The sequence below is a fragment of the Ceraceosorus guamensis genome (genome assembly GCF_003144195.1).
Source record: "Ceraceosorus guamensis strain MCA 4658 unplaced genomic scaffold IE81scaffold_11, whole genome shotgun sequence".
Lineage (NCBI taxonomy): Eukaryota > Fungi > Basidiomycota > Exobasidiomycetes > Ceraceosorales > Ceraceosoraceae > Ceraceosorus > Ceraceosorus guamensis.
The window spans coordinates 1-22,379 of record NW_020290006.1 but is presented as its reverse complement, the minus strand read 5'-3'; the positions used below and the strand labels follow the sequence as shown (position 1 = coordinate 22,379).

The following is a 22,379-nucleotide window of genomic DNA, read 5'->3' as shown; positions in this document are numbered from 1 at the left end:
CGACGCAGAACGACGTCTACTATTCACGTGATTTGGACGTGTCCTTTGTGCGTCGCTGATTCAATTCTTGATTCGTGGCAAATTTCGCTTGAAAAATGGTGGGAGATGCCATTCACATCGGAGGGGAGACAGCGGTTGTAATCCCTGCTCTACGGACAGATACAAATCGGCTATTCGTGACTAGTGCGCCTCGCAGTAGGGTAAAATGGCAGCATGGATCAGCAATCACGTGATTGAATGTCATTCGTGATTCACCATTGTTATTGGTACGAGATGCAGGAGCGCAGACACCTCATCAGACTGCATGCATGCATTTGGGATTCAGCGCTGGACTGCACAGGCGCGCGGCAGGGTGATGGCGCTCTAACGCGCACGCGTGGTCAACCGCGAAGCAACTCGTGACTTGCCATGCAGCATCCACAACACCGGACTATCGAGACTCTGACTCTTGTTGACTGTTGACCCTTGACTGCCATCTTGATCGTGCACGACGCTCACAAGCCACGACTCGCTACTGATCAGTGCAAAGACTCGCGCAAGGACCGTCTGGATCATCTTCGGTCGTGAGCAGAAGCTCCACACAAGGCGGTGAGGGCACGTGCAACCACGCTGACAAGACGGGTGAATCGGTCGCAAAGCACCGCAATCTTCAACCGCACCAGCACCGGAGCGTCCATTCGCTGCCGCCTGCCCCTCCATGTCCTCTTCCAAGTATGCTGATCTGCCAGATATCGTGAGTAGCCGCGACGTCGATTCGACGCACGCTCACTGCGTCTCACCAGTCGCTTCACATCCCCCCCTCAGGACACATTCTCTCCCGATGTGTTCGAAACGTCGAGCCCCGATTCACCGAGCGGCGCCGCTCGAAAGATCCGCGGAGTCACCCCAAGCTCATCCTCCGGCTCCGAGTCTGACGATCCAGATGCCAGCTTTGTCAGCGCAACGGATCGGCCTAGCAAACGCAAAGGAGGTGGAGCGGGCGGAGCGAGCGGATTGCCAAGCAGCAGCTCTTTGAGTGGACTTGCTGCTGCAAAAAAAGGCGGCAGGACGGAGGATGCGGGGACAGAGGCGATAGAGGCGATCGAGAGGTCGAGAATGAATGTGGGAGAAGCTACTAGACGCTTTAGGCAAGGAACGGGGGCGGATGCTAGCGGTGTAGGTGAGTGCGCGCGTCATGATCGCAAGCTTCATTTGCCCCGAATTGCCGAGCCTGCTCCTCATCCGATCTTCCATGCAGACTTTTCCGACCAGCTGACATCCGCTCGTCGAAAGAGGGCGCAAAAGTACCCCCCTCAATCTGTCTTGGAAGTGGGCTACTACGGACAGGAAAGGGCCGGGCTGAGAAGCTATCAGGGCGTCTCGCCTGTCGGCTCGGCTTCCGAGAGCCGAGCAGAGAGGTTGCAGAGGTTGAAGATGGAGTCGGAAGAGTTGGAAAAGGAACTCAAGGAGGAGCAAGACTCACGAGGGCAAGAGTGGTCTGATTCGAACAACGCGTCAGAGCAGGAGCGCGGAAGGGAGAGAGGGCAAGGAGCAGATGCTCGCATGTTGGATCAGCTCAGACAACTCAAAGGAGATCTCAACCGCTTCGATGGCATCTTGTCTGGCAGGACAGCGAGTGATTCACTGGACGCTCAAGCTTGGCAGACACAGGCCAGGACTTTGTTAGGGCAGTTGAAAGAAATGAATCTGACGGATGCCCGAGGTGTCGCAAACGTAGGCGACACGAGTGCGCGGATCAAGCCGCACAACGTCGGCGCGTCGTCGGAGCTGGCAGGGTTGGAGAGCAGATTGCACGAACTCGAACAGCTGGTAGGGGTGGGAGCCTTGCTTGAAAGCGTGAGTAGTCGATCTGGCTACAGCGTTCGAATTGTGCGCCCATTTGGCTCACAGACGTAACCACCATTTCGCTCTCAGTCCGAAAGCCCGCCGCATCCCCTACTGCCTACGCTCTCACGCGTCGAGCACCTCGTGACGCTTTTGGCCCACCCGCGTCACCTAGACTCGATCTCTCGTCGTATCAAGGTTCTCGTCTCCGAGCTCGAACGAGCGCAAGAAGCTCGTCGAAAGTTGGGATTCAGCGCTTCCATTTCGAATGTGGGTCAAGGTGGAGTTCTGATCAGCACGGCGGCAGAGCAACAGCAGCAGCAGCAGCAGCAGCAGCAGCATCGCGATCAAGGGGACGAAGACGCGGCAGGTGATGCCCAAAAGTCAGGCTTGTCCCTGGAGCAGAGGAGAAGTTTGGACAGCTTGTTTCCGGTCATGGAAAGGATCGATGGACTTTTACCCATCATACCGGCCATCCTGAGTCGGTTGCAGACTCTGCAAGACCTGCACTCTTCAGCCGGAACGTTCGCCAAGGATCTGGATGGCCTGAGAGAAATGCAAAACACTCTGGGCGCTGGTGAGACGGATCTGAGAACGCTGTTGAGCGGGGTGAGGGATAGTTTGGAGAGCAACAGGACGCGCGTGCAAGGCAATCTGCAGAGTGTTGGACAGAGGCTGGACGAATTGCAAGCGAGGGTGCAGAGGCTGGGGTAATAAGACTCCGCCGCTCTTCGTTCAAAAGCAATCTCGCACAACTTCATGGCGTCGAAAGCGAGATGGACCTTTCCGCCGTTGCACGTGTAGATGCGCGCCTTGCCGTCGAAAGACACCTCGAGCACAAGGTCAGGTTCGAGATTTGCGATTTGTGCAACACCAAGAGGAGCGGTAAAATTTTGAGGTGAGCTGAGCCATCCAATGCGGATCTTGTGGCGGAAGCGGCGCACCTCGCCATGTATGTACATCTCAGCAGTAGTGCTCTGTCCGCAGTCATGAAGCGCAAATCAAACTTTTGAGCTCGTCAAGCCTACAAACACATGACAAGGCGTGCCGAGATGCGATCGACGTCGTCGTCGCAATTGTGATGTGCACATTAGGAGGCCTTGCGGCGCTCAAGTGAGTGGTTTGAAAGACGAAGGGAGATACGTTATTTTGTAGTGTACAGCTGGTGCTCAAAAGGGTGCAAGTTGCATGGGAGAAAGACGGCTGCTTGGACATGGTGCGCATCAAGCATCGGGGTTGGTCGGGGCCAGCCTCCTGGGGTTGCTGAATTGGAACTCGCCATCTTCGCGGGTAGGCGTGCCCGAATGCGCATCGACGAACTGGTTGTTGTTGCCAAGGTAGGTCGGGGGCGCGAGGCCTCCAAGCGACATCATGGATCCGTTCGACTGCCTCTTGTTGTACGATCGAGGGGAGCCGGGCGCACCACCGGTCTTCGTGTAGGCATCTGCTGCTGCTGCATCCGAAAAGATGCCGTCGCCGCCGTGGTTGGAGGACGCTGTGGCTGGTCTGCCTCCACTGCCGCTGCCGTATCCGCTGTTGCCCGTCTGCTGGTGCGCAAGGTCCGAACTCGAGTAGAGGTTAGCAGGTCCAGCAGCAGCAGCGGCTGCCTGCCTGGCTCGCTGCTCTTGCACTTCTGGCGGATCGAGGTGTCCGTAGTCAGGACCGGAAGCGCCATTCTGAGGCGGGGATGCCGAAGGCGGAACGCTTGCAGTGGCCTGAGGATGAGAGTAGCCCATTGGCAATCCCCAGGCATTACCAGCCCCCGCCAAGGCTTGCTGTTGAGCAGGAGCGGGCAAAACGTGATGACCGTCGTCCGAAGGACCACCGAATCCGTTGGGTCCAGAAGCCGAGAGTGGAGGTTGACTCCATCCGTCCGACAGGGCACCGTGAGATTCTTGTCTGGACCTCGCGTACGCCGCAGCAGCGGCAGCTGCGGGCGCTCCATTATGCCACTCGCGCATATCAGAAGCTCCGTTACTCGAGGCGTCACCGCCGAGCGCTTCTGGATCGTCGAAACCTTGGGGCAAAGTGCCGCCAGGAGTCGCTGGGCGGCCACGCTTTGAGCCAGCACCAAACGCTGCCCCGACCGCTCCAGCGCCGGTTGCACTCGCGAGGCTCGAAGAGTTCGGGTCAAAGGTTGGCCAGTCTCCGTCGCCGCCATCGAGGTGTCTGTTGGGTTTAGTACCAAGGCACAAAAAGTATGCGTGGCCAGTACGATCGCGTCGACGTTTCAAAAGGATGCCGAGGAGAACGAGAGCGACGAGAGCTGCCAGACCGCCGATGACACCGCCTACCACACCACCAACAACGCCGCCATTGCCGGATCCGCCGCCCGAGGATGTGTTTTGCTGAGCGTTGGGATCGGGTGCCAAAGTCTCGACGAGAGCAATGGTCGAAGTGAGGGTCTGAACGACGGTGGAGCCGCCAGAGGTGAATTGCGACGTGAATACGCTGGCAGTGGACGTCGTCCTCGTCGTCGGTGGCTGGTAGGTAGACGTCGGTCTGGTGCTGGTCTCCCTAGTTCGAGAGGAGCTGGACGACGATGTCGTTTCTCTAGTCGATGATGCTGCAGTGCGAGTTCGTGAAGATGAGGTTTCCGAGTACGTTGAAGACGGCGAGGTGTATGAAGAGGATGTTTGAGAGTCGTAGGTAGACGATGCTGCGGGAAGCGTCAGTCATGGTTGCATGAAATGGGTGTGGGATCCGATGCGCAAATGGGAGCCTTTAGTACGCGAAACGGAAAAGCAAACCCGATGGGTTCACAGAGAAGAGAAAACGAGCGCGAGGGCAAGGGCGGCATACTCACACGAAGTAGACTGGGTTGAGCGCGACGTCGAAGAGGTCGATTCGGTGGAGGAGGTGGATGTCGAGGAAGTCTGCGATGTAGACGTATCATCTCCACCCTGCGAGCCAGTAGACGTGTCGCGCGTAGAGGATTGAGAAGAGGAAGATGAGTCATCGCCCTTTCATCGCACGCGGTATGTGAAGACCAAGAAGACATGAAGAATGAGCATGAAGCTCATTCTGAAGACGAAAGAAAGCGGAGCGGCGATTCAAGCGAAGAAAGAGGGAGCGGCACTCACAGGATTGAAAATGCCTGAGCCAATGCTGCTGATGATGCTCGGCAGATCGAATTGTGGTTCCCTCTCTTCGAGCGGCACAAAGGCCACTCGAGGGATTGGGGTGACTTGCGGCCATGACATCGCTGAGTGCGAGTCCAGGGGCGAGATGGTGGAGATGGTGGTGCAAGGAGTGGCGAGTGAGGCTGGCAGTGGTGGTTGATTATAGAAACACTGCCCCTTCCAACGGTAGGATGACGATACGACGCTTTCGGTGCAGGCGCAGTTGCAGTTGCAGTCAGAGGGGTGCAAGGCAAGGCAAGGCTGCATGGATGTGCGAATCGTGAATCTCGTTGCTTGGCTCTGTCGATGGGCGAAGTGTCAGTCTTGACGGCTTCCCACACCGTCTTGAGTTGCGCGCGCGCAGAGTTTTCCTTTATGCATCTCGTTCTGATACCCTGCAGCAGCCATGCAGCATCCTAATGGGTCAGAGGCCGGCAGTTAGTTACCTGTGCAGCTACAGCTGCTCATTACTGCAGTCGTCTGGGGCCCGAAGCGCTGCTGAGAGGAGGAGGCGTGTAGGCTGTTCCCCTTTGGGGGAGATGCAGCATATATGCACGTACGGTTCGACTCGAAGAGACGCATTGCCGGGAATTGCGCGACGAGTGGATGGCTGGCTGGCTGCACGGCTCACCAAGCAGTCACGAGTCACGAGTCAGCACAAGTCGTGAAGCATTTTGATTCACGATTGTTCGAACAGACGTTTTCATCCATCCTTTCGCGCACCACTCGGGCTGGCTATGAAGCATCATTTCCACTCCTTGACGGCTTTCTGCTGTCCAGCAAGCTATGGCTCAAACAGCATTCAGATTGTCATTTGGCACTTTCCGCTCTGTGCGTGTGCGTGTGTCGCGATGCAGTTGGCTCCCGGGATGCGTCGGACAGCCATCACGTACTTCTCTCCACGAAGCTCCGTCGCTTGTACGATCTCGCCTCGCTCGCCAAACTCAGCGAGAAAGTGGAGGTTGCAGAATCACACCTCGTCTCCGTAGGCCTCCAACGCACAGCGATCGCGTCCATGCGATGATTGTAGGATGGATGCATGGACATCGCTCGGCATTCCTTGAGATGCGCGCTGCATCAGCACCTTCGAGTGACGGCGCCAAGAAAAACCCAGCCCAGTGCCCCGGCATACAGTGTGAGTCTTGAGCACTCACGCTTGCCGAGCTCTCACTGCGCAGCCTGCGCGGGTGACTAGCTAAACGGTCATCGGAGGCCGGACCGAGGAGATTTTGGCCAAATTTTGCGAGACGCTATTTGCGTCGCGCAAGCGAGGGCCTGGGAAAGCCACGAACCGGCCGGCCACGACGCTTGACTTGATCGCGTCGGCAGCTCGATCCCGGTCGGGAGTGTGATCGCACTCAGCAAGCTGTGGTGATCTTGGCCTTGCGTCACGAGACCTGGCAACGATTGCTGGCTTGCCATGTGCCTCTCGTACAGATCACAACATGCCCTTGACTTTCGACCGCATGTGTCTTGTTGATCTGGCTGAGACCCTCTGACTCTTGACTCCGACTCACGATTCACGCTTGTTGTTTGTGGCGAGTGAGACGAAGCCACTCATCAGACTTTGACTGTCCTGACTTGATCGTGGAGCCTGCGACGCACCTCGATCGAACCACAAGAGCGCTGCGCGGGATCGTTCTGCGCGTACACGAGGAGCAGCAGCAGCAGTGCGGCCGCAAACCCTTTTAGCCGGGAGAATTTACTTTGAGCGGAGCGCGGAATCTCGGCACGGCAAATCGCGAATCACGATGAGTACGTGCGAATGAAGTTGTGATGGCGTGCGGGGGGCTGGCGCAGAATATTCGAGAGCGTCATACTCGGCACGTGGTGAAAGTGTTGATCCCGCATATGCAGTCATGAGTCAAAGTCTTGTGTTGCGCGGTTCAAGAAGCGCGCCAAACAAACGTCTCCACCTTGATCCCTTCAATCACAAATTCCGCCGTGGCGGCCAGCAGGGGTTTAAATGATCCGATGATAGGGTCCGTAGTTGACTTCACTCACATTTGCTCGGAGTGCAAGAGTGGCCTTGAGCGAATGGTGTAGCATCACTTTGCCTTGTGCCCGAGCGCGAAATGATCTGGTCTCACCATGGAAGGAGTCAGGGTGCTTGACTAGCTGCTTCGAAGCTCTTCTTGCTTGGCTGACACCAGATCCACGCGCCCGAAAGGTGCAACGTCATGCTGGACGAAAACGCGAAATTGGGGGTCGGCGGATTTGACCCGAGACACTTGACTCGATGCGCTTGCCATCGCATGGGAATCGCCATGCTGTGCGAAGACGGTCTGAGCGGATTCGCTCCCTCGATGCTGTTCGTTCGTTCGTTCGACCTTGGCAGGCTCGCGGTCGCTATCGACATCGCAATGACGCACTTGCGGACACAAAAGGTTCTTGGCCTCGAGCTTGGCTGCGCACGTACCTGCAATGCGCGATCAAAGCGAGGATCGCTTTGCCCGGGGTCATCCTCGGAGCTTGCTCGTCTTGCAAACCTTGTCAATTAAGTGTGGCCGCCGCGCGCGCAAGGAGGCGGCTTGAACGTGGTCGGCACCAGCATTATTTCATATACAGGAGCGCAGTCTGATGGCGCGTTTGCGCAAAATGGGGCGTGGGGCGCGGCTTCCTCTTACCTGGGTCCGCGCGTGATCAGCGATTTAGTTCGCGATGGACCAGATGATTCAAGATCATCAACATCCAAAAAGCGCGAGGCTGGGAATTATGAAGCAGTTCGAGTGCTTTAATTGAGCCCTTTCAGCATCTCGATCAGGTCACGTCACGTCAGCTCCGCTCCCTATACCTTTGAGATGTCGCGCGGGTGATTTGACCCACGCAGACGCTCATGGGGCCTCTGCAGGATAGGAGCAGAAAGATCTTGGAAATGCGTTGCGCAGGTACGACGCGTCCAGATTGGGCCGCCCCTTGGTGCACTGAGCTGCGCTCGGGTCACGACGAGTGCTGGACTACGAAGGCGCTGAGCGCGCATGACAGTTGGCGATTTTCCGTGCAGCTCAGCTGCAGGTGACTGGCTGTGTGATCGTACACTTGTATCTCAGGCACCCTGCAGCAGCGGCAGAGCAGTTGGAGCCTAGCTGACGTTGATTGTTGCATCCTTGCAGCATGAAGGACGAGGCAGTTTCCCATCCTGCGCTCAATGTTCGGGCCTCCATCAACGATGTGCTCCCATCCCTGTATTTACTCGCAAGTCGCACCAGCCAACCAATCTCTGTATTGTCGGAGTTGGCCCATGCTGCAGTCGCCAGTCCAACCGCCGGCAACGGAAAGAAAAGTCGCGTGTCGAAGCGACCTACGTGCGCACGCTCGCACGTACGGCGGCCGGGCAGTCCACCGAATCGCACGTACAGATCACCGCAGGTGTCGCAATTGCAATTGTCATCGGCAGCACGCACAATTGAATGTGGTAGCGTCTCACTTGTCAAATGAAGGGTGCATGAAGGTCTGAGCCGTTGATGTCAGCCTCGTCGCGCCCAGCGGTCGTGGATTCTTGGCAGGCGAGGCTACACAGCAGTCACGAGTCGTAGCACACCCTTTGCGCTCCGCTCCTGCGTGCACGGGATCCTCGCGACCGCGGGTCTCCGTCGCTGCAGCAATGCAAGTCAGCCAGAGATACTGTACGCAGTCTGAGTACAAGCCACAGATGGTATCCGCAAGGACCGCAAAGACTGCCCACTTTATTGACCTTCGGATTGCCTCTCAACTCGGCCCGCACTCCCCAACCACGACCCCACAACAGCTTCATCAAGCCATCCTTCTCATCCCGTCCCGCTCTCCATACGGCTCCGCTCTCCCGAGCCCCTCACACTCGTTTTTCCTTTCCAAGCGCACGCGCTCACACTGTCACTCACTCGGTTTGCTCTTTAAAAGGCGTTGCGCTTTGTCCTCGCCTTGTCGGCATTTCTTCCTCACCTTTGATTAAGGCCACTCGTCCCACCCATCCACATCCTTCCTCCCCTCAATCATCCTCATCATGTTCAGCAAGCTCGTCGTTGCCGTTGCCATCGCCCTCGGCGTTGCGTCTAGCGTCGTCGCTGCCCCTGGCGCCGCCTTTCCTCCACTTTCCGAGGCCGTCAAGAGGGATCTCATGGCCCGCGACCCTTCAGAGTACGAGGTGTACGGTCTCACCAACAGCACTGCCCTCGGTGCTAGAGCTCCTCCCAGCAATCTCTACGGCATTCAAGAGCGCTGCACCGCTTCTCGTTGCTTTAGCTTCACCTTTGACGACGGACCTTACAACAAGCACAGGGACATTGCCGACCGTCTGAACAACGAGGGCTACAAGGGAACGTTTTTCGTCAATGGCAACAACTACAGGTGAGTGTTGTGTATTGGTGTGCGCTTGTCGAATGTGGTAGGTCTCACGCATTGACGCGCCCCGTGCTTGCTGCTCGCCGCCGCCGCCCGCCAATTCCGCCACGCAGGTGCATTTACGATGAGCCCCAGGTGCAGGCTCTCAAGTACTCTTACGCTCAGGGTCACGAGATTTGCTCGCACACTTGGTCGCACCCCCACCTGAACTCGCTGAGCAATGATCAGATCGACGGTCAGATTCAGTTCGTCGAAGATGCCCTTTACAAGATTCTTGGTGTTGTTCCTGCTTGCGTGCGCCCTCCCTACGGCGAAGCCAACCAGCGCGTCGTGGACCACCTGAACAACCGTTGGGGACTGGTGGTGGTCAACTGGAACTTTGACACTCAGGACGCATCTGGTGCCTCTGTCAGCCAGAGTCTGGATGTCTACCGCGGCATCAAGGCCCCCAAGCACGCTATCGTCCTCAACCACGAGACCGTTTCCACTACTCCCGACAACATGCTGCCCAAGGCCATCAACATTGTGAAGCAAAACGGCTACGTTCCCCAAAACGTTCAGACGGTGGCTACCAACTTGAGGTACAACCCTTACAAGGTTGTTGGCAAGCCCGGTGTGCGCGACAGCACCTGGACCTGCGCCGGCAAGCCTCAACCAGGAGCTGCTTGAGCGGGTCGTGAGAAGCGGTTCAGCATACCGCGCGACGAAGTCGTGTCTCCAATACATCTCTTGCCTTTTTGCCCCTCCACAGATGGTCACTTTCACATCATTCACCTTGCCCTCTGTCACTGCTACATACATGGACGCGCTGTTTCTTTTATCAGCCCCGCCTTCTCGTCTCGCCTCGGCGGTGGAATGGACACTTTTTTTTTCACTCAAGATTGTCATCTGTGAGGCGGTGCTGGTGATGCTCCCGATGGGGGGTGATGCCTGCACAGCGAATCCCCGTGATGATTGAGATGTTGCAACGACCTCCTTCGTGGAAAGCCGCAAAGGCATCGCGAAAAGCTTGGCCACATGTCGACTTCGATTTGGTCGGGTGGACGTTGATGCTGCTTGGGTCCAGCTACCTCAATAATAATAGCTGGCATACCTGTGCACGAGCTGCTGCCGAGCGCTCCCATTGTCGTGCTTTTCGTTCTAGCGTTCTCGAGACGGGCCAAAAGCTGCAGGCCGTGAATGTGAGGGATTTGATCTTGATTACGAGTCGCGTGGTGCCTCATTATTACAGGTATCTGGACATCCACAGTCAATCACATTTTCATTCTGTACAAGTCGCGCGCATGAGCCGGCCGGCACGTCGGCTCCCCCTGCGCGCGTGCATTTTAATTAATTCATGATCGAGGTGCCTCGCTCCGCTCGAGTCGCGATCGAGGCGAGGGGGCCTGCGCAGTCATTAATACGCCTTAATTGCGCTCGCACCCGCGCAGCCTGTGCGCGTGTTTTTGGCGAGACGATTGACGGAGCGCGGGTCATGGATCGGGACCTGAAAGATGCATGGTGCATCATGGATGCTGATGCTTGCGTGTGCTTTGGGCGCCAGCAGCAGCCTCAGCTTCACGCTGCATATGCATGCTGGTTGCGCACGCGCAATCAACAAACCATGCAGCCGCTTCTTGCTCTTCCCGCTCGCTCGCTGGCCTCCGCTATACGCGGCAAATTCCTCGCCCCCCCCTCGATCGCCCACTAGCCCGGGCTGCTGCATGCATACATGGCACCGGCTTGATTTTCGCCCCTTTCCTCCTCAGCGGTCGACTCGATCATGCTCCATGCATGGAGGGCCGCACAGAAGACCACTTTAAGCGGTGAAGTACGGACTCCGCTAGATCTGGGCCGGCAGCTTGAATACACGACGGCGACTGCATGGTCAGCTCCGGCAGATCGCCAGTGTTTGCAAATCTCCGCCCCCACCGCTTCCTGTTACTGTACGTGCCCTGCTGCTGCAGCTTCAATCAGGGCTTTTTCGCTGATCCGACGACACTTCGCGTGAACGCGAGAGGAGAGCTGCGCTGTGGAGCGTGTGCTCTCTGGTCACGAGTCAGTGAGAGTGCCTGTAGAAAGCAAACAGAGTAGCTGCTTGGGTCGGAGCGGGGGATGGGCCAAACAAAGCCTTGCGAGCGGGTCGCTCCGCTTTCCGTTACCAGCAGCTAACAGCGGAAAGGTCTTCTTTTGCGAACGTTGACCTCCTTACCGCTCCTGACAGACTCCTCATCGTCTCCATCCACTCACCCCATCGTCCTCCTTCTCATTCTCGACGCTCGGGCACAGAGCCCAGATTACGCTTGCCGAAAAGCTCGCCGCGACCACTTTTAAGTTTCTCAGCCCTCTTTTGTGTGTGTTGTTTGACTCGCTGGAACGATCGATTCGAAACACCAACTTCAGACGTCGCTCCGGCTTGCCATCATCGTCATCACCACACCGCCATCGCGTTCTCTGCCTCTCGCAACTCCTCACCACAGTACACTCATTTGGCCCTTCTCGCTGCTCGCTGCTCGCCTCACGCCCACCGGCCCCTCAGTTCATCACAAAAGACGCTCGCGCAAACGCATTCCCGACCGACACTCTTTTGTCCCGCGCGCGCATCATCAAATCACACTTCCACGTTCGGATTCGCTCCGCATTCAGTCGCAACACGATGAAGCGTCGATGCCTGGTGCTTTGCGCAGCAGCTGCTTTGCTGGTCGCTTCAGCCTCGCCCGCCGTAGCAGGCTCTTCCGATGCACCTCAAAAGGTGCTGCTGTACACGTACGCCCAAGGTTTCCAGCATCCCTCCAGATACGACGCCGCAGACGCGATTGAAAAGTTGGGAAAGGACAATAACTTTGACACGTTTCACTTAGACGACCCTTCTCAGATGGAAGATGAGGACTGGCTGAACCAGTACGATGCTCTCGTCTTTATCTCTACCAGCGGAAAAGCTCTCACACCGCAGGGCGCGGGTGCGATGAGGAGGTACATCGAAGCTGGCGGTGGCTACATGGGCATCCATGAGGTGAGTGTCAGGTCGCGTGCTCCATCCCTCCGATAAACACACAGCAGGAGAGCTCACGACGGATCACGTCTCCCTCCCCAGGCGTCCGACACGGCCTACGAGTATCCGTGGTATGGTCGACTGGTGGGCGCCTATTTTGGAGGACATCCTTTCCCGCAAACTGCCAAGTACATGGTCGTGGATGGTGAAGAGGATCATCCGGCAGTCAACAACATTCCATCCAGCTGGAACGTGTACGGCGAGGTGTATCACTTCAGTAGCGATCCTCGCAAGTTGGATCACACCGTCGTCCTCACCGTCGACCACGGCTCCTACATTTCCAATGACATGACGATGAAGGAGCTCAACGATGTTCAGGGATCACCTCACCCCATCGCATGGTTCAAGGAGGGCAACCTGCTCGATGCACCCAAGAAATCGGTCGGTGGAGGCGTCGACAACAAACCGCACACCAAAAAGAGCCAGCAGGGAAAGGGCGGCGATGGAAGGTCCTTCTACACCGCTTTGGGACACACGCCCGCTTCTTGGAGGGACGACGATATGCTGAACCACATTCTCGGTGGTCTTCAGTGGGTCCTAAACTCCAGCACCATTGCTTCTGCAGGACCCGATGCGCCAAAGGGAGCACCTGGCACGGCTTACGTCGCCAAGCCATCCTCGAGCTCAAACAGCACGACCGCCGCATCAAAGAGCGGCACAAAGGGATCGTCGACGAGCAGCAGCAGTGGCGGAACAACGATCGACACGGAAGACGGAGCGAGCTCGTCGGCTTCCGCGTTGGCTTCATTTGGCATGCCGTTGTTCGTGGCGGCTACCTTTGTCGGTGCGAGCTTGATCATCTGATTCGAAACGCGTCCACAGTCCCTACAACACTTTTTTGTTCCGTCGCCACCATCTTAGTGTACTTTTACCTCGCCTCGGTAAGGAGCTCGCACGCAAGCCTCGCCACGTCATCGTACGGCGATCAGGACCATATCCATACCATCTCGCGCGTGCGCACGCACGAAACCTGCCTTCTTCGCCGTCGCGTTCCTCGCCAGACATCGATTCCAAAACTTTCGTACTGCGCGTCGTTCTCCGCACCCGCACCAACACACTCCTTTTGCTTTGCAGCCCGTCGACTCGTCTCTTGTTCTTGCGGAAGTGCGTGGGCTGGGCCCATTTCCCTCTCCTCTCCCCCGCCTGCTACCACGAAATGCAATCAGTAATCCCATTACAGGCGTTCTGTTGTTGCTTCCGGGGCGGCGCCAGACACACGCACCGTCAAAACGTGCGCCACTGTACGACGATTGCGCACGAGGTATACATGCGTGCCGAGACGAGCAACAATGAAGTGCGAAATGCACGATGGCAGGTAAAAAATGTCCATTGGGCAGAGCGAGTGATGGGGGTAAGGCTGGGTGTTGGGGACACCTCTGATGTGTACGTTGCATTCCTCTACATTAGTCACGAGCACACATGCGGCGGTTCCTCTTCTTAAAAAAATGTACAACAGACAATCCTGACCACTTATGCGAAAAGAGCCATCCCACCGACAGCTACTGCGAGCAGCGCGAGGGAGCTGCTTTGCAAGAGGCACGAAGCGGCATTGCCGCTACTGCTGCTGCCATTGCCCGAAGCGCTGCTTCCGCTCGACGACCTTGGAGGAGTGTAGCTGACGCCATTGAGCTGCGCGGCCGCTCTGAGCGCACCGTAATCTCCCGTCTGGCTGTAATCGGTGAGGATAAAGTTGGGATTCGCATTTCCGTGCTGCGCTGCGCACGTGTAAGCGCTGTCCAATTGCGTCTGCTCGGAATTGGTGCTGCCAAGATTGCCAGTGTCGGGATAGGTGACGTCGCCGAACAATCGCGTGCTGCGGAAGTTGTTGGAGAGGGCCAAGAGGTTGGAAGAGTCTGAACCTTGCGCCATGCGATCCACCGAACAGTTGAATGGGACAGAGGTCTGGTCAAAGGGCGTCTCCCACACGTTGGAGAATTCGGGCAGCAGATAGCCGGGATTATTGTCGTCGGCTTGAGTGGAGAGAAAGGAGACGAGGGGTGTGCGCGCATCTATCATCGTGCCCAATGAAGGCCACTGAGAGCGAGACACTACCCCGTTGCTCCCCACGCCGGCCGAAGAGGGGTTGTAGGACTTTGCAGCTGCGCCGGTAGATTCGAAAGCTTGAGCGAATTGACTAGCTGGCAGATTGTCCGAATTGACAATGAGCAGCGTGACCACATTGTTTGGATTCGCATTGCTCCACGCCACAATCTGGGAGAGCCAGTATTCCAACGTGCCCCCTTGGAAGAGACTGCAGTCCGAATGGCACAGGTCGATGCCAGCACCTTGCACCGAGACGTTGGAACTCCTGTGGGCTTGACTCTGAAGCAACCTCACGCCTGCGTCGAGTTGATCGGTGATGCTGATATTTTGATTGGCAGCGACGTTGGTGGAGCCGGCGTGAATGCCGTAGCTATTGTGCGCGCCAACAAAGGTGACGTTGCCATAGCTACGTTCGCAGAGAGACAAATCCCCGTTGCAATTGGTAGCCCTTCGGTAAAAGGGCATCTTGCCGCGATAAGGAGCGAGGAGAGCTGCTGCGGTGGCGTCTTTGCCAGAGGGACTCGGAAATGCAAAGATGACTTGACTGAGAATGACCACGCTGACCAGCAGCGTGGTGGTTATTTTGGCGGATGACAACATGGTGAATAGACAGCGTCGAGCGTCGGTAGAAGGTATGGTGGTGGAGAGGTGGAAGGGTGCGGCGAGGGCGGCGTAGTAGGTGAGGCAATGTCTGCCTGCCTGCCTGCCTGCCCAGTCAAGAGCGTCCCAGCGATGAAACTTCTAAATAGAGACAGAAGACGCTCACAGGATGCTCCCGGCAAAGCAACATCCCCCCCCGCACACACACACACGCACACACGCGTACAGTACACTGGCAAGCGCAAATGCACAGCCCTGCCGAGCGCCTGTGGCTGCTCCTGCTCCTCTCATGCACGCCCTCTTCCCCCCAAGCGATGCATTTCGCCTACGTACGTGACGCAGCGCGATGAGCGGCGATTCGATTGCCGTTGAGCGCGCAAGTCACGAGTCGTCGATGCCTGGCGATGCACGCACGCATGCTGCATGGGCAGCCCTTCGACTTCACGAACGTTCGAACCATCGTGCAGCTTCCAAGATTTGCGCTCGCGCGGCGAGGGTGTGTGTCGCGGTCATCGATGATGAGTGCCAAGGAACGAATGCGGGGCAGCGCTGACTGGACATTGCGTTTCGTAAGCGAGGCGATGAGCTTCGTGTGCATGGGCCGGCTGGCCGGGTGCCAAGCAGCGAGCAAGGACAGAATGGTCAGAGACAAGAGAGGCAAGCACACGCAAGGGTCTAGTCACGAGTAGGATCAAAGGATCAGCGCGCATCCGAGGTCGAGGAATCGGCACGGGCGTGTTCTCGCGCGCCACGGCATTCGCGCGCCATAGCGACCACGTGGTTTGCGTGGGATCCCCTGCCTAACGCGACCGACGATATGAGCGACCCTGCAGCGCCGGCCGCACGGACTCGACTGCATGCTGCGTTGCGTGCGCATTGTCACAGTCACGATCGACCCAAGCAATAGCCCGAGTGTGAGTGGAGGCGGCGCATTTCGTACGTCGCGCACGAACGAAAGAGATCGGGAAGCGAGGCCGGCGACGTCAGCATGCTGCTGATGCTGCTGCATGGGTGGGTGCTGCGCTGCTGTAATCCTTCAGAATCACGAATTCGTGATTGTGATCCAGTGATTCGTAATCGTGAATCTGAATCATTTGAATGTGGATGTGGATGTGGATGTGGATGTGGATGTGAATGTGAATGTATACACGCGGGTGGGTATACCCATGGAGTACATGGATGGTGATAATAGAAGTTGTGTTTCAAAGCCATACGACCAAATTGCGCTGCACCTCCCACTCTCTTGACCACCATACCCACCATCATCACCACCAGCAGACCCATCCAACATGTTTGCCTCTTCCGTTGCACGCTCGTCCATTCGCGGAGTCTCTAGGAGCTCCGCTGTTCCCGCAGTCTCCTCCGCACAGCCCTTCCCTCAAGTCGCTCGCACCTCGTTTGCTCATTCAGCGCGCAGAGGCTACGCATCCGCTCCCTCTTCCGGATCATCTTCTAACTTGCCGCTCTTGCTCGCCTTAGGAGGTCTTGGAGGTTTGGGAGCATGGTACGGTCTGGGCGGATTCGACTCTGGAAACGTCAAAAAGGTCGCTTCGGAAGCCGAGGGTGCGCTGGGATTGGGCGCCCTGTCCAAGGACGAGTTCAGAGAGTTTACGCTCAAGGAGGTCAAGCCGTACAATCACGATAGCGCATTCTACATTTTCGAGTTGCCCGACAACGCCAAACCTGGAATGGGTGTCGCATCTGCCGTCCTCATCAAGGGCGCTGGCGACGATGCAAAGGACAAGGATGGCAAGCCAGTCATTCGTCCTTATACTCCCGTCTCATCTCCCGCCACTCCTGGCCACATTGACTTTTTGATCAAGAGATACGTGAGCGTGGCGCGCGGGCGCTTGCTCTCCCAGTCGACCCCGTTTGCTGATCTGGCGCTTTCCCCCCTGCCTCGCAGCCGAACGGAGCCATGACGAGTCACATTCACGGCCTCAAGCCAGGTGACAAGGTGGCCATCAAGGGACCCCTCCCCAAACTTCCCGTGAGTGCGAGGAGTGCGAGCGCGATAGGTTGCCACGGCTGACAAATCCTGGCTCACACCGCACACTCAGTACAAGGCCAATGAGTTCGAGCACATTGGAATGATTGCAGGGGGTACCGGCATCACTCCAATGTGGCAAGTCATTCAGCAAATTGCGTCGGACAAGAATGACAAGACCAACGTGACGTTGATCTACACCAACAAGTCGGAAAAGGACATTTTGCTTCGGGAAGAATTTGACAGACTGTCCAAGAGCGATCCTCGCTTCAAAATCATCTACGGTCTGGACAAGAAGAGCGGAAGCGTGCCTGCGAGCACCTTTGAGGGCTACATTACCCACGAGATCATCTCGCAAAACTTGCCTGTGAGTATAAGGATGAGTCAAGTAGGTGACTACGGCTGATATCTCACCCCCTCCCCAACGAAGCTTCCCGGCAAGGCGGACAAGGTCAAGGTTCTCGTATGCGGCCCGCCACCCATGTACGAAGCCATTTCGGGTGGCAAGGGTCCCAAGGGAAGCCAAGGCGATCTCAAGGGACTCTTGGCAGACGCAGGCTACCAAGCTGACCAAGGTGAGAGGGCGCCAGCGCAGACATGACGCTTTGGATTGGCAACTGACATTCTCACGTCTCTAGTCTACAAATTCTGAGGCACGACTCGCTGCCCAACAACCTTTCAACAATCAAATAGAATTCTCTTGCTCGCTGTTCGTGTTGCGCGATGGATGGTGTCTCGCTTGACCGGAGTGGAAACGCGAGGTAAGGCCAGGTGAATCACCCTCTGAATGTAGCCTACGCAGCAAGCGTGAAGCGCTGGCAACGCGGGGACGCGCGTGCGCCCGGCATCGCTGAGAGCGGTCGACGCGCTTCTGCTCGCCTGTCGTTAGACTGACCGAGTTCAGCATCCACCTCGATCGAATCAGTCCGGATCAACGCAAGCTACTGATGATGAAGATCAGAGCAGAGCAGCGGCTTGCAGCGACGCACCGTCCCTTCTCCCCCCGCAAGGCGCAGCTTCCGTCAGCACAACTCGAGCTCGTTTTTTAAATTCTCCTTTTTCAGACGATGACCACTGAATGCACGCCAGTAAGCAGCGCTACTCGTACCTGTACTCACAACACACGCTCAAGCGTACCTCGACCTGTCCCTGCGCCGCTCGACCGACCGAAATGCTCAAAGCGGCATAGCTTCCCAAGCCAGCAATCGCTCGCAAAACTCCCACCATCGCCAGCTCGCGTGCAACGCATGCGCGCCCCCGAGACTTTTCGCATCGCTCTAGCTCGCTGCGCAGACGATGGAATCGAAATGGGAAACGGTGAGGCTTCGTCGATGCTTCGTTTCCCTGCCGTCCGCGTGTTTGGAGAAGCGTCGTCGCGCGTGCGTAAGTATAGGGATGCGTCGTCGTCACATTCAAGAGCAAGGCTACCCGGATTCCCTTGAGGCGTTCCGAAGCGGACATCGATGCTGCCGGGGTCCACGCAGCACGGGTATGGAACTGATCAAGTAGTGAAAATAGCAGTACGCCCGCCGCACAGCATCAAGCTGACCAAACATTTAGAGGAACAGTATCTGCGGTCATTATATTCCACGTCAGCTGCTTGAGTCAAATCTGTTGTAATCGGCATTCGCATATCACTGCTAGATCTGCGCACGCTTCACATGTCCTGGTACACAGACAGAACAGTATACGAAGACAAACTTCATCAGAGTGTAGGTCACGCCAGGACGCGGAAGGGCGGCGTCCAACTTGCAAGCTCTAGAACAATCTTGAATACATCTCGTCCGTGACGCACCACGCGTCTAAGCACGCTAGACTCTTGACTGGGCGATCAAGTGACGGTGCAGCGCCAATGACTTTCATCACGTCATCGGCACCGGTCATTGCGTGACGGCCGTAAGGTGTGACCCTGACCGTGGACCGAGAGGCTTCCTGATTCGTAATTTCTCGTCGCCTTTACGTCCATCTTCGCTTCATGTCTGCACCGCACTCGTCTTCGATCGTCGCGCGGACTCCTCGTTTGCCTTCTGCGTCCGCTGCGACGACCCCTCAATATGGAATACCGCAAGCCGCCGCGTGGCAATCTTGAATGAGGCCATCAAGAAAAGCCGGTCCAAGCTGCTGCTTGCGCCGGCAAAGGCTCATTCATGAGCACGTCATCTGGTTGCTCGATCGTCGAGCTGGTCGCTGCTGCATGGTCTGAGCATGCCAGCTCGCGCGTTGTGTCCAAGGTGCAGCCTCCAGATATAGATGCGATGATCTTGTACCAGGACCAGAACAATTACAAATTTGTTGTGCCATCGTGTCCCTTCACAGACTCGCGACTGGGGTCAGCAAAGGGCGGGCGGGTGGCGACGATCAACGTGTCTATGCTCATCATGGGGCCCGCCCCGTATCATTCGAGGCGTGCAAATCACCTCGGATATCAAAATTGTGAATGAGAGGACCGGGTGTTGACCGAATATAGCGTGCACGCCGACCAGTCCGAACTCAATTGTGGCGCATTTTAGCATCTTCTTAGCGTTTGCGTTCGGTCGATCAGTCTCCGATGCACCTGTGATGTAGCCCGCCCGCCCCCGTACAGTTCGAGTGACATGCCTCGTTCGCATCCACCAGCCCCTCCGGCCGCAGTTTGTGTGTAACACCGCAAGCGAGCGAGCCGATGGTGTGATCTCGTGTACCTGCCGTTGGTCGCAACACAGGGGGCAAAGACGTGATGTGATGCTCGGTGCCGCCAAGCCGTGGTACGGCCTTTGTGCCATGCCTATACACATCTCCACCCTTCCCCGTCGAGTGGCTGATCGAGCCCATGCGCACGCACGCAAGCGAGCACAATTACGCAGCCCTGTAACTTCAACGCTCGCAATTTGGAGTAGGCAAGGAGCAAAGGGTGGACATAACGCACGCTTTTGGTGGAATGACGAATCCTCCCCTACTCGTGCGGGGTAGAGATGGCCGTGGAGAGTGACTCGAAGGAACACGGATGGATTCTTAAAGCCATGCCTGCCACCCATGTACTCCCCTCTCCTCCATCATAGAGTCAAGCTGTAAGCCTTCACGTATTCGACTCTCGCTTTGCAACTCAAGCAGACCAAAGTCATCAACTCGAGACCATCGCATCCATCAGCAGCACAAGTCTACTCAACATGCCGTATCGACCAGACTTTGGCGCCTTCAACGCCACCGGCGATCCACTCACTCACCCCAAGACCAACCACGTACTGGGAGGCCGACTGGGAGTCAAGCACTTTACACCGGCAGCTACCAGCATGGCGAGCGCTGCCTCCAACGTCTCCTCATCGACCATCTCGACGCGCAGGCCCGTAGCTCGCGCCTCTAGCGCTCAAGCCTCCACGTCCGCCGCGGCTGCGACCACTGTTTCCGGCTCATCTTCATCGAGCGCCTCAGCGTCGCCGACATCGGTCACGCCTCGCCGACAAGACCATTCGCTGGATGCCTACTCCAAATCCTTCTCCTCGTCGGCGCGCAGCGCCAAGAGCCCGTTTGCCAAACTTGCAGAGCTAGACGACTCAGACGCGGAAGATGCAAGAGAGGCATCCGCAACTACCAGCTACGAATCTTTGTCATCCCTGAGCATCTCCCCCCCGCTGGCTATTCCTCGCGTGAGCGATGATGCGAACAGAGGGAGGAGCAGGCATCGGGTTCCGGGTGGTACAAGCCGACGCAGAGGGCCGCCAACGGAGAGGGGACGTTTACGCGCTGCCCGCGACGGTCGAACGGAGACCAAACAGGTGACAGTGGCAGAGCTGCAGGCTCCTTCGGCGGTTTCCGCCGTCAAACAAGAGATTTCGAGGGCTGCATCGAACGCCAAAGCGCAACAAAACGACTTGCCAGATGTGGATCTGCAATTCGATTTGAGATTGTCAGATGAAGAGGAAGAGGCGGATGATGACGATGATAACATCATCGACCCGTTCAGTCGACCAATCAGCTCCTCGACGGACATTGACTATGATGCCAAACCAACCTTGTCCAGCATGGGTCCCATCATGGCGCGACTCCCCGCTAGTACACCCGACTCGGTGCAAGAGAGACTCCCAGTCGGTCTCTCCTACCTGCCCGCCTCGTATCCCCACGGTACTCGGCTAGTAACGTCGACGAAAGACGTTACACGGGAGCACCACAAGTACACTCGATCCAGACTGCCCGTGCTCGGACCCAAATCAGAAGCACTTTGGAAAGCGCTGCACGAGCTGAGACCCAACACGTACGACTACGCTGGGAATTTTGGCGTCGAAGACGAGGGCTTCTGCGTCGATTCGACAGTCAAGGAGCCCATCAAATGGTCTCGAGAAGCACCTCATCCGGTAGCTCCAGGCACTGACATCTCGTCGTGTCCCGCCTTTACTTCGGACGCTTCGCCCGCTCTCTCTCTCATTCGTAGAGTGCTGGCGTGGGACAAGCTTTCCATTCCTGCCGATCTAGATGGAACGTGGTACGGGGTGATTTTCCGATCAAAACGTCGACCCTTTGTCCACAATATCGGACTGTACGAAGCTGATCGGCTAGCTCACGAAGAGGCAGTCTCGTCGGGCGGACTGATGATGTACTGGTACGGCACGCCGGACGCTCTGGGCAGCAACTTGGCCACGTGCGTGTGGACGAGTCGAGAAGCTGCGAAAGTGGCTAGCGCGCTGCCGCTCCACAAGAAAGCGGCTAGCAAGAGCTCCAAGGCGTATGAGACGTTCGAGCTGGCTAGATACAGGCTCGTCGCGAGAGATGGCAGACTCAGTGCGGAGGAGTGGATAGAGGGAGGAGATGGGGAAGAGGAGATGGAGGGAGAAGGCTTTAGATAGATATGAGGCGCTTTGGCGCAATCCTTGACTCACGGCATCCTAGAACATCCATACATGTACCATTAGACAATCAAGACAGCATCCACCAGCAATGCACGTACGAGCAAGCACATGCGAGCGGCGTGCTTACGATCTATGCGTGCTCATGCGAAGGTTGCTTGATCGAGCTTAGATCGGATGAGAGAGCCAAGGAATGAGACCATCAGAATTGGGCCAAGCGACCTTGCTGAAGTCATCAGTCACCAGTCTAGCAGCCGGTCAAGACCAACACAGATAGCGCCAGGTAAGAGTCGCGAGAACTGATCACGTGATCGTCGTTTGAGCCCCCGTCTCCTCTCATCATTTTTGATTTCATTCGCATTCGTGATTTACACTTTATTGACTTCAACATTCACTTTCCTTTGTATTGAAGGAAATGTCAACTCGACGCAAAGAGGAACCTGCATGTCTCTCGTCCAGGTCACCTGCTTTTGCGCCTCTTCTTTACGCAAGTCCCCGTGGAGTGCCAAGAATGACATCCCTTGCACCGCTTCCATGCGCGATGGTGAACGGAGCCACGCTTCAAAAGACGAAGCTGGTGATTCACAATTGGAAAGAGTATGAATGTGGGGGGTGGGGGGGGGGGGGGGGGGGGG

The 22,379-nt window shown here is 56.9% G+C and overlaps 9 protein-coding genes across 9 annotated transcripts; 7 read left to right on the top strand and 2 right to left on the bottom strand.

The window, feature by feature from the left end:
- The first annotated feature begins 418 nt into the window (after window positions 1–418).
- IE81DRAFT_321266 (hypothetical protein) lies at window positions 419–2,857 on the top strand. Its single transcript, XM_025513287.1, has 4 exons — window positions 419–733; window positions 805–1,159; window positions 1,238–1,836; window positions 1,915–2,857. The coding sequence occupies exons 1-4, from the start codon at window positions 698–700 to the stop codon at window positions 2,536–2,538; spliced, it is 1,614 nt and encodes a 537-aa protein (XP_025371533.1). The 5' UTR covers window positions 419–697; the 3' UTR covers window positions 2,539–2,857.
- A 9-nt stretch (window positions 2,858–2,866) lies between these two features.
- IE81DRAFT_18009 (hypothetical protein) lies at window positions 2,867–4,240 on the bottom strand. Its single transcript, XM_025510697.1, has one exon. It carries the CDS (start codon window positions 3,983–3,985, stop codon window positions 3,194–3,196), a length of 792 nt encoding a protein of 263 aa, XP_025371532.1. The 5' UTR covers window positions 3,986–4,240; the 3' UTR covers window positions 2,867–3,193.
- Window positions 4,241–5,355: 1,115 nt separating this feature from the next.
- Window positions 5,356–6,060, top strand: IE81DRAFT_17955 (hypothetical protein). The gene has a single exon (XM_025510692.1). It carries the CDS (start codon window positions 5,497–5,499, stop codon window positions 5,968–5,970), a length of 474 nt encoding a protein of 157 aa, XP_025371531.1. The 5' UTR covers window positions 5,356–5,496; the 3' UTR covers window positions 5,971–6,060.
- A 2,378-nt stretch (window positions 6,061–8,438) lies between these two features.
- Window positions 8,439–10,244, top strand: IE81DRAFT_321260 (glycoside hydrolase/deacetylase). Its single transcript, XM_025513286.1, has 2 exons — window positions 8,439–9,272; window positions 9,380–10,244. The coding sequence occupies exons 1-2, from the start codon at window positions 8,929–8,931 to the stop codon at window positions 9,933–9,935; spliced, it is 900 nt and encodes a 299-aa protein (XP_025371530.1). The 5' UTR covers window positions 8,439–8,928; the 3' UTR covers window positions 9,936–10,244.
- A 1,241-nt stretch (window positions 10,245–11,485) lies between these two features.
- IE81DRAFT_17927 (class I glutamine amidotransferase-like protein) lies at window positions 11,486–13,112 on the top strand. The gene is made up of 2 exons (XM_025510691.1): window positions 11,486–12,258; window positions 12,340–13,112. The coding sequence occupies exons 1-2, from the start codon at window positions 11,902–11,904 to the stop codon at window positions 13,099–13,101; spliced, it is 1,119 nt and encodes a 372-aa protein (XP_025371529.1). The 5' UTR covers window positions 11,486–11,901; the 3' UTR covers window positions 13,102–13,112.
- A 655-nt stretch (window positions 13,113–13,767) lies between these two features.
- IE81DRAFT_287254 (hypothetical protein) lies at window positions 13,768–14,805 on the bottom strand (the record flags this gene model as incomplete). The annotated part of the gene is made up of 1 exon (XM_025511702.1): window positions 13,768–14,805. One exon carries the CDS (start codon window positions 14,803–14,805, stop codon window positions 13,768–13,770), a length of 1,038 nt encoding a protein of 345 aa, XP_025371528.1.
- A 1,424-nt stretch (window positions 14,806–16,229) lies between these two features.
- On the top strand, window positions 16,230–17,579 carry IE81DRAFT_345607 (ferredoxin reductase-like protein; the record flags this gene model as incomplete). Its single annotated transcript, XM_025515933.1, has 5 exons — window positions 16,230–16,769; window positions 16,847–16,930; window positions 17,001–17,294; window positions 17,358–17,502; window positions 17,566–17,579. The coding sequence occupies 5 exons, from the start codon at window positions 16,230–16,232 to the stop codon at window positions 17,577–17,579; spliced, it is 1,077 nt and encodes a 358-aa protein (XP_025371527.1).
- Window positions 17,580–17,590: 11 nt separating this feature from the next.
- Window positions 17,591–18,638, top strand: IE81DRAFT_321257 (hypothetical protein). The gene is made up of 2 exons (XM_025513285.1): window positions 17,591–17,698; window positions 17,853–18,638. Exon 2 carries the CDS (start codon window positions 17,995–17,997, stop codon window positions 18,367–18,369), a length of 375 nt encoding a protein of 124 aa, XP_025371526.1. The 5' UTR covers window positions 17,591–17,698; window positions 17,853–17,994; the 3' UTR covers window positions 18,370–18,638.
- Window positions 18,639–21,342: 2,704 nt separating this feature from the next.
- Window positions 21,343–21,672, top strand: IE81DRAFT_273627 (hypothetical protein; the record flags this gene model as incomplete). Its single annotated transcript, XM_025511433.1, has 1 exon — window positions 21,343–21,672. A coding segment is annotated over one exon (330 nt), but the record flags the coding sequence as incomplete, so codon positions are not given.
- Window positions 21,673–22,379: the final 707 nt, after the last annotated feature.